General features: G+C 48.3%; 1 protein-coding gene across 1 annotated transcript in view; it reads left to right on the top strand.

Annotated features, from left to right (window-relative positions):
• Positions 1-4,048: 4,048 nt before the first annotated feature.
• Positions 4,049-10,000, top strand: part of LOC130379896 (zinc finger protein Aiolos-like) — an 8,761-nt gene continuing 2,809 nt past the window's right edge. Inside the window, exons 1-5 of the mRNA XM_056587026.1 lie at positions 4,049-4,357; positions 4,997-5,011; positions 5,888-6,055; positions 6,786-6,902; positions 9,345-9,467. Coding sequence (XP_056443001.1) covers positions 4,063-4,357; positions 4,997-5,011; positions 5,888-6,055; positions 6,786-6,902; positions 9,345-9,467 — 718 coding nt within the window. The 5' untranslated portion in view covers positions 4,049-4,062. The remainder of the gene's footprint in view (positions 4,358-4,996; positions 5,012-5,887; positions 6,056-6,785; positions 6,903-9,344; positions 9,468-10,000) is intronic.

Genomic DNA, 10,000 nt, shown 5'->3' with positions numbered 1-10,000 from the left:
TACAGAGAGACAGAGAAGCAGGGAAAGTTATTAGAAGTAAATATTTTTGTAGTAAATGCCATGGTTGCACTATGAACCGACATTGGTTGTGCCTCCGACAATGTATGCCCTAATTATTTCGCAAGGAGACGCTGTTTATGTCAATCAAACACAACGCAGTTGCCGTGGTTTGCCACAAGGAGGAGTAGTTGTACAGGAAACAATAAAAAAACGTTTTTTAGACATTTGTTTTTTTCTCCTTTTATTAACACGGTCCGATTATAAATTGGACGGGTATTCACAAAGTCACACCACATCTAATACAACATGCCTGCTTGAGTAATCGCGTCACACCGGTATTTTAAATTCGACGGTTCTTTTTTCTTCCCACCTCAAGAGAAAGGAGCACCTGCTCCTTTAAGAGTTCACTCCAAATATTTTGCATAATGAGTTTTGCTCTCTGCATATTCCAGATACCACGAGGTCGCTGGCGGAGAGTGGAATCTCGCAGCGGGAAACAGGACAATTTTGAAGCACTGCCTGCAAGAGCTGCTCTGTCCCAGGTGTTGAGGTAAAGGTAGGATTCTGCTTTTTAAAATGTTACATGATATAATGTTCAACATAACATAGTTCACCCTTCCTGTGCTTCCTTAAAGGGCTTTGTATCCAGATCACTTAAGTTTGAGTCCTTATTATTTGTATTCTTATTATCATAATTTTTTGTATAATTTGATTTATTATTAAAATATGATTATTATAATGACAATAATAATTAGTTTTGTCATTATTATTTGTATTATTATCGCTTTATTAATTGACCTAGGATTTGCAGCACACATAAGGATACAATTTTATCCAGAACACATCCAAAGCTGTATGGATGTGTACTTTTTGGAATAATATATGTTAGTGTAGATTAATTTAACGTTTGACAGTTTCAGATGTACTAAACCTCATATTTTATTTAATTATCAGCTTTGCGAATTTAATCTACAAATCATTGTGTTATCGGATAAACTTGGGAGTTTATCAGCATTTATAGATGCGTGCACAGAGCAGGAAATGAAGGCCCCTCAATGGATAGTTATCTTCCAGCGTCAAGTAATAAATTGCTCTTCAGCGAGCATTAAACTGATGAATTAGTTTACAAATCAATACAGTTGTTTTGTTTGTAGAACATGACTTTTCACTTTATTCAAAAATAAATGATGTTGTACTGTTCCTCTTATACCCTTGTGATTCTGACACATTGAAGAAAATACGGTTTAATATTGAATGTTTTTCTTTATTATTTTTTTATATTTCTTAACATAAAGTATTAAAATCCACCGGCTCACCATGCCTCTGTCTGCTTCGTCTCTCCAGACATTTCGTCGTCATGGACTCTGAGAGCCATCTTGAGGGTAAAACTGTGGGGGAAGACTCCAGCAGTGAGTATCTTGCATCAAAAGTTCAACTACAAGCTACTGTCTCTCACAATACTTCCCTTTTACAACTGAATATGTAAACCATGCTGCATGAATGAGTAATCATGCGGATAACTTCCAATAACCGCCACGAGCTGCGATGTGATGTGCTCGAGATGATCCTAAAGTTGCTGCTTCTCAGACAACACGGACATCAACGGACTGACGGACAGGACTTCACCGGCCGTCAGGACTTCACCGGCCGTCAGGACCTCCGATGACGTACAGCCGAGCGAGCTGTCGGGGTGCAACGAAATGGAGTGTTCTGAAGGTTTGTGATGTTATGATGACGCGTCATGGTGACCTCTGCTTCAGACAAGGCCGTTCTCTGATGTGAGGTTCAGACTTATTAACACGTCACACATAAAGCCCATATTCACCTACACTTGACTACACTTCAGTCCCAGTTCGGTTCCGGATCTATTTGTTTTGGAGGAGCCAAATAAATCATTGAATAAACATACAAATCATAATCTGTTGTTGCTTATTACTGTTGCTTGTAGAGCTGCTGTATACAAGCACACTTGAGGTCGTGCTGTTGTACTGAATATCAGCACAGCTGTGATCCGGTCGTAGGTACGAGTCCGGAGGCCAAGTGCCAAAGATAATCACATCCGTACTGATATTCAGTACAACAGTATTAGTTCTAGTAGTTCTACACGCAACTGTTATAAGCAACAACAGAACAGATTATGATTTGTTTGTTTATTTAATGATTTATTTGGCTCCGCCAACACAAATAGATCCGCAACTGGACTGGGACTGAACTGTTGCCAAGCAACACATACACACACTAGCTAGCTAATAACATAAACGGTTATGAGAACACCTGCAAAGCGGAGGGATATAGTGAAAGGTCCCAGTGCTGTTATACTCTATATCAGCACTCATGAAATGCCTCTTGTCTAATCAAATTACTTGGTCGTAACTAACTGTTATATAAACCACAATATATCGCTTTCGGTACAGTAAGGATGTTCATAGAACCAAGTGCCAAGCGCTAACAATTGCTAGGTTAACTCCTTCCTCGTACACAACAAAGCCATCTAGGACAAGATACCACTTTAACTGCGGCTCGGCTATTTCCGAGCAATTATTGAAGCCACCATAGGAACTGCTGATGTGTTTATTATAGATCAGCCTCGATCCTTCCGTTGTGCTCTTAATGTGCCGTGGCCCCTCGTTACTCTCTACAGCCAGCTATGGAGGTGTGAGCGTAGTTTCCATCGCACCTCTGAGCCATTTCCACTGAACGCTGTGGCGCGCCACGGCTCAGCCAACCGCAGTGTGACCGCCGTGGCGCTGGGTGAAGCCTATCTCAGAGCATCGGTTAGCACATTGGGGGGGGGGGGGGGGGGGGGGGCTGTCAATAGCTGTTGTGCGAAGGAACACAAACACACACACACTAACAGTGCAGGCAGGGGGGAGTTTGTTGGTTTCGTCGGGGCGTGTGCGTGTCACAGATCTATTTGTAAGCCGGGGACCATCCAACAAAGAAAACGCTGAATTTTACCCGATTATTCACCCCAGAAAACGTTGGACACCCTTGGAAATGCCCAAACTGTGGCTGGGGCGAGCCACTTGAGCGTTGTTTAACGGAGCGTGATCGCGTGAGATGCATACTGACTCGCGCTGTTCTCCTGCTCTGGCTCTTCCTGTTTCTCTGTGGTGAGAGGTGATGCCTTTCCTTTATCTCTGGCTCATGCGCTCATATCTCTCTGCGCGTCTGTGCCTTGGCCTAAATTAAACCATTAACGCTTTGGAGCCACACAATCTCTCGCATTCGACCCTAAAAATATGTTTAGAAGCGGGAACAAACCCTAGTTTCACACGCATGTATCCACGCACGCACCATTTTAAACCTATAGACCTCTTTTTTTCGGTCAAAAAGAGGAACCACCCCTCTCTTTTCTCCATCTGGGCTGGTTATTCTCATCTGCTCTTTCTCGTTTTCAACAGACTTAAAATATGATTTCCCTTGTCATCCCCGTGTTCGATCCTCTTCCTCACGGCTCAAACAGAGGAGTGACTGAACCTTTGCAGTTGCTGCTCCAGGTCTGCGGAGCCATCTCCCCCTGGATATCAGATCCACCCCGTCCCTTTCAGCCTTCAAATCCAGGCTTAAATCCCACCGTCACTCCCTGGCCTTCCTGGTCCCCTAACCCTGCACTCCTGCTCGTTTTCTGCATCTCTGTGTTGTGTTCCCCGATATTGAAGATCCATCGCTTTATTTATGTTTTATACGTTTATGACTATTGGTCCAATGTGTTTTTTTGTTTTATTTGTCTATTTAGTTGTCCACCGTACAGCCCTGAGCAGTGTAAGCTGTGTGTAAATGTACTTTCCCTTCACTCCCCCCTTCCCCCTCCCCCCGTCCCTCCCTCCAGCGCTGAAGGCGGCGGTGAAGAGTGAGCCGGAGGAGATGGAGACGGATCAGCGCTGCCGCGGAGCGGACCAGGAGAAGGAGTCCACAGACCCCCGCGGAGAGGCAGGCCAGGGGGGGGGCGGAGAGGAGGAGGAGGAGGAGGAGGCGGCCAGCGAGGAGGGGCTGGAGGAGGGCTACGACGACGAAGAGGAGGAGGAGGAGGAGGGCAACGACGAGGAGGACGAGCGGGGAATGGAGGCGGTGGACGAGGGGGAGAGCCCGAGCGAGCCCCAGGACCTCTCCCTGGTGGACTTCAGCCGGAGCTACGGCTGCAAGTCCCTCTTCGCCGAGGGGGCCGAGCCCGGTGACGCCGACGACACTCCGGCCCTGGGCTCCTCCCCCCGCGGCGCCGGCGGCGGCGGCGGCGGTGGCGGCCAATCAGGGAGCAGCAGCAAGCTCAACTGTGACATCTGCGGCCTGTCCTGCATCAGCATCAACGTGCTGCTCGTTCACAAGCGGAGCCACACCGGTAAGGAGAGGACGTGGCGCGCACACCTCTGTGTCGCTCAGCACACACCACCTTTGATCGGATTCTGTGGGTGTTTGTTTTTGCGTCCTTTTATGCACTGTAAGACATTGAGGTACACGGACAGGGACATTCTAACAGTCATCTATTGTATTTAGGTTTTACAGTACAATGCTGTGGAAAAAAAAGTGCATTGTCTGGGTCTCAATTGTGGGAGTCTCAATGAAAGCTGCTGTATTTATATTATATATATATTAGGCAAGACAAGGCAAGGCAACTTTATTTATATGGCGCTTTTCATACACAAGGCAGACTCAAAGTGCTTCACATGTAAACATTGTCACACAATAGAATAAAATAATAGATAAGTAAAAGAAAACATATGCAAAGAAATTAGTAAAATAGAAAGTGCATTGTATTTAAGATCAGATCAACAGTCTCTCTGGTATCCGCGTCGGGACTCCAACCCGACCTAAAGTATATATATAAAAATATATTACTATATTACTGTAAATAAACAGTACCTTACTGGCGAGACTGCTTCCAGTACTTAACTGTAATTTAACAGTGAACAGTTTTACAGTGTAGCAAGCAGGTGTCCCACTCTAGCGATACTCTGAACCTAAAAATGCAAAATCCCTTTTGCTTTATTTATTGAAGTAAATGAAAGTAAAGGTTTTTCATTTTGGCGATGGCTTCACTTAGTGTTGGCCGTTGGCGTCACACAGCTGTCAATCAACTGGGCCGATCGAACCTGGGTGTTCCCCCCCCGGGGCCGCAGGTTGAGCACACGGCGTCGATGTGAGGGCCTGCATCATCTGTGACGCACATTCAGCGGCATGCTGGTTTTTGCGGCTCTTGTTTTGAGGCTGCCTGAGAGCGATGATGCAATATCCTCTATTGTAATAGACGTGAACGCAGTGCAATGGCACCAGGTATTGAGTAACACCACACCACACCACACGCCAATCACATTGTCTTAGGTGGGTCGCATCTCTGTACATCTCTGTAAGCTGTAGAGCGGTGTGTGTGTCGTCGGTCGGTGACTATGACCACCTGAATCAACAACTCACAATCAGTACGTCAAATTCGCAGTTTTTTGAGGTTTGAAGTCAAGTTACAGCAGCCCATGGAATATAAAAAAATACAATAATCAAAGAAGAAAGTTAAAGTATGTCCAGCATGCATATATGCATAAAAAAAATCTGACAGTGATTACAATGCCATGCCATAGGGGCAAAGATGTACATGCTTAATTGTAACACAACAGTTCAGGCTAAAAGCTCCTTCACTACAAAATGACAACATAATTTCACAAGTACAGAGAATGAAAGTGCACATTATTTACATGGCAGTAATTAGGTGAGGTGATGAGTGACAGCACGATGTTTGATCACATTTGTGCCCTCCAGAGAGGGTTGTTCCATTCGGCTCCCTCCCTCACCACTTCAAACACAGCCCAGATTTCCGCCACGCATCGATGGAAACACACTCGCAGACATCAAAAACAGATTCCCCCTCCCTCTCTGTTGTCGTCCCCGGGCCCCGCAGGTGAGAGGCCTTTCCATTGCGTCCAGTGTGGCGCCTCCTTCACCCAGAAAGGGAACCTCCTGCGCCACATCAAGCTACACTCGGGCGAGAAGCCCTTCAAGTGCCACATGTGCAACTACGCCTGCCGCCGCCGCGACGCCCTGAGCGGGCACCTGCGCACCCACTCTGGTAGACGCCGAACCCCCGTGCAGCTGCGCCCTTCCTCATGGCCTCAGGCATACGCTCGCTTCGCGCACCTGTTTGTCGGCTGGTTTGTTGTCTGGTCCCTTTGTTCGCTGCTCCTGTGAATCTGGGCAGGTCCGGCACGGGTCGTGTGATTGGATGAGGGCGGTTTGTCAGTAGGGGCCCTGCTTGCAATGTGTGTGTGTGTGTGTGTGTGTGTGTGTGTGTGTGTGTGTGTGTGTGTGTGTGTGTGTGTGTGTGTGTGTGTGTGTGTGTGTGTGTGTGTGTGTGTGTGTGTGTGTGTGTGTGTGTGTGCGTGCGTGCGTGTGTGTGCGTGTGCGTGTGCGCGTGTGCGTGTGTGTGTGTTGGGTGCTTTCTGGTACTGCGCCACACACACACCTGTTCCACAACCAGCACATTATCTCGGGGCGTAGCATCTTATTCAATCACTATTTCTAAAACCACAGCAAAGATAGGGTGGTTCATTCACTGAGCTCAGCGTGAGTTTCAGCCCAGAACTGCCTCTGCAAGAACACAAACCTCCCTGCTGCTGCGCTGTGCTGTGTACCGTGCTCTCCTTCCCAGAAGTTTATCAAGTCACTCTGCAGATGTGAAACCAATATCTGGCTGCCTCCTCGCTTCCGATGCACTTCAGACGCCGCCCGCCTATGACTTCTCCTCCTCTAACTGAAACCGTTCTCCACCCCTAACTGAAACCCTTCTCCACCTCTGGCAGTGGAGAAGCCCTACAAGTGCAACCACTGCGGCCGAAGCTACAAACAGCGCAGCTCTCTGGAGGAGCACAGGGAGCGCTGCCACGTGTACGCCCAGAACCGGGGCTCCGTGGACACAGGTGAGCCACCGACCCGCTGCCCTGGCTTCGTCCCCGGCCTCCCTCTCTCTCCCGCACGCACATGCTGTGACACAGGGCTGACAGAGGGATTCATGGGGCCGATGCCAAAGTCCGGACTCACGGACTCACGGACTTTGCTGCACGTTCTCGCGAAATGAGTAAGGCCTTAGGGCTGTCCCAATGTCGAATTCCAAAGGGCCGGAGGGTTTGAGTCCACGCTTACCGAGCCCTTTCTGTGAGTCTGCATCAGTGCAGACTTAACCTAAGGCAGGGATGGGCAACTGGCGGCCAGCGGGCCGCATGCGGCCCGCATCCTCACTCAGTGCGGCCCGCATCCTCACTTAGTCAGGCCCGTAATAAAATAAAAAAAAATAAAAAATGAATAATAATAATTGATCGAGTTACAGAAAACTCAGTCAAGAAAGATGAGAAGAATTCATAGAATTCGAAGGCAAACCCATGCGTCTAGTTTGCTTAGAAGCGATATCAGTCATTAAAGATATCCACTTAAGTCGCCACTACAACTACTACAACTGCTTGTTGGGTTTGAGTTCATTGAGTTGTTGCACTCAATGTTGGGCCACTGTTTTTCAGTTTTCTGACTTCATTGAATGATGATGTATGTGAGCCCTTTGCACTGATAAAAATACTGACCATTCATGTGGCTGTTTGAGCATGGAAAACATGAAATTAATGTATGTTGGTTCAATTAACATACCGTACATAGGTTATGATTCTGGGAGATTTTTTAGGTAGTGGCCATCCCCAAAATGCACCAGAATACAGGAAATCATATCTACCAAATTCAAAATTGTGTAGCTTCTCTCAGCTCACGTTTAGTTGAAGTGTGCAGTCATGTGGCCCTCCGATGGTTATGATGAAAAATGTGGCCCTCTTTATCATGAAAGTTGCCCATCCCTGACCTAAGGGAATAACCCACACTTCAATACATTGTGACGCTTACCGCGGAGACCATAGGGATATCCGGACATTTGGAAGGTAAAAAACAACAAACAAATGATAAATAGCACCTGAGTTCAATTAAGTCCTTAGTCCTTATTCCTTAGTCCCAAGGGCCCCACTGAGGTTTACTCCGCAGAATCACCAGGAAACATTGGGAGCCTTCTGGGGCATGAACCTCTGAGGAAGATCATGCATCATCCAAAGAGCGTGTCGAAACACAAACACACAATAAGAGTTGAAGGTTTCTTTTTATTTTCAAAAAAACAACAACATGGCGGAGTGTGGCTCAGGAGGTAGAGCCGGTTGACTGGTAACCTGAAGGTTGCCAGTTCGATCCCCGGGTCCTCTTATAGCCGAGTGTCGAGGTGTCCCTGAGCGAGACGCCTCACCCTGACTGCTCCCGACGAGCTGGCTGTCGCCTTGCTTGGCTGACACCGCCGTCGGTGGGTGAATGCGTGCATGCAGGGTTGAATGTTAGGTTAGGGTTAACTGGTTAGAAAAGCACTACATAAATCCCAGTCCATTGACCATCTAACGAAGAGTGTCAGAGCTCAGACAGTGCAACCTTCCTACGACGCGGCGGGAGCGATATGAATCAACCGTCTCTAAATGTGGCCAGCTGCGCACATTCAAACACGCTCAAACAAATACAAACGAAACATCAAATCGCCCAGCCCTGCTACAAGTGTGTACGTCGTTCATCTAACTCCTACAGCGCGCGCGCGCGGGGGGGGGGGGGGGAGCGACTGCGGTGTACACAGTGGAGAGCTGCAGTCGTGGTCGCCCCTCTGGCAGCACAGCTAAAGAAGGTCAGGGCCCTTTGTGGTATAGGAGCTGGGGGGGCGAGGGGCCGTTTCATGCCTCTGCAGCAGCAGAAAGGAAGTCAGTGTCGATGTAGCGTCCTTAACTCGCACTCAGCCCGACGCTGCCTAAAGACAGCGGTCGCAGCGCACAGGCCTCGGTGGTCTACGGTCTGGAAGGTTCCTATCTGGTCGGCTGGTGGTGGGCTTGGGGAGGCAGCCTGCACTCTGCACTGACTGTGCACTTCATAAAGAAACAATAAAGCAGTCAGTGCAGTCATCCTGGTGCGGTCGCTGTATCAGAAAGTCGATAACTGGTTCACCACACACAATGAATTTCCTCCCAGCAGCTGGTATGTTTGACTCTCCTACCTTATTGCCTCTGAGATCCCCCCCTCTTAGACTTTACACTTTTCTTGACGATCAGAAAAAGGATCTCACTTCTCCTTTCCCTCCTCTCTCTCTGCACCTCTCTCAGCCCTGTCTCCCCTTCTGTCTCTCTTCACTTTGTCCAGTCAGCTGTGTCTCAATCGTGGCATCTCTCTCTCTCTCTCTCTCTCTCTCTCTCTCTCTCTCTCCCTCTCTCTCTCTCTCTCTCTCTCTCGCTCTCGCTCTCGCTCTCGCTCTCGCTCTCGCTCTCTCTCTCGCCCTGTCTGACTTGTATGACTGTGTCGCCCAGTGTCTCACGTGGAGGACGGCCAGGCGGTGCGGTCTCAGATGGGGAGCGAGCGAGCCCTTCTGCTGGACAAGCTGGCCAGCAACGTGGCCAAGCGCAAGAGCTCCATGCCACAGAAGTTCACCGGTAAGAGAGACCGCCAGAAACACTCAGGGGACCCCCTGGGCTGAGGGCCTTCAGAGGGTCACACACAGGACTGGCCTGTGGGTGTGTTTGTGTGGGTGTGTGTGTGTGTGTGTGTGTGTGTGTCTTGAGTGTAAACGGGTGCATGTGTGTGCGTTGGTGTGTGTGGAGTGTATGTGCGCGCATGTGTGTGCGTTGGTGTGTGTGGAGTGTGTATGTGCGTGCATGTGTGTGGATTGGTGTGTATAGAATGTATATGCGACAGGCGTGCACGTGTGTGGGTTGTGTGTGTGTGGAGTGTAAATGCGTGAATGTGTGTGTGGGTTGGTGTGTGTGTGGAGATTAAATCTTCAACCGTATATGCGTGCACGTCTGTGGGCACGTATGGATGATTTGAGTCTGATTGTTGTTTTACAGTAGTGCTAAATGTGTGTGGAGATTTGATCTATTGTTTTGGGGGGTTGGAGTGATTTTATGGCCACTTGCTATTGAAGGAGAACCGTTTTGAAGAGTCTGAGAATGTCTGTAATTGTTGC

Source organism: Gadus chalcogrammus, chromosome 3 (assembly GCF_026213295.1).
Source record: "Gadus chalcogrammus isolate NIFS_2021 chromosome 3, NIFS_Gcha_1.0, whole genome shotgun sequence".
In the NCBI taxonomy this organism is placed as follows: Eukaryota; Metazoa; Chordata; class Actinopteri; order Gadiformes; family Gadidae; genus Gadus; species Gadus chalcogrammus.
This window is presented reverse-complemented; position numbering and strand designations above follow the sequence as displayed.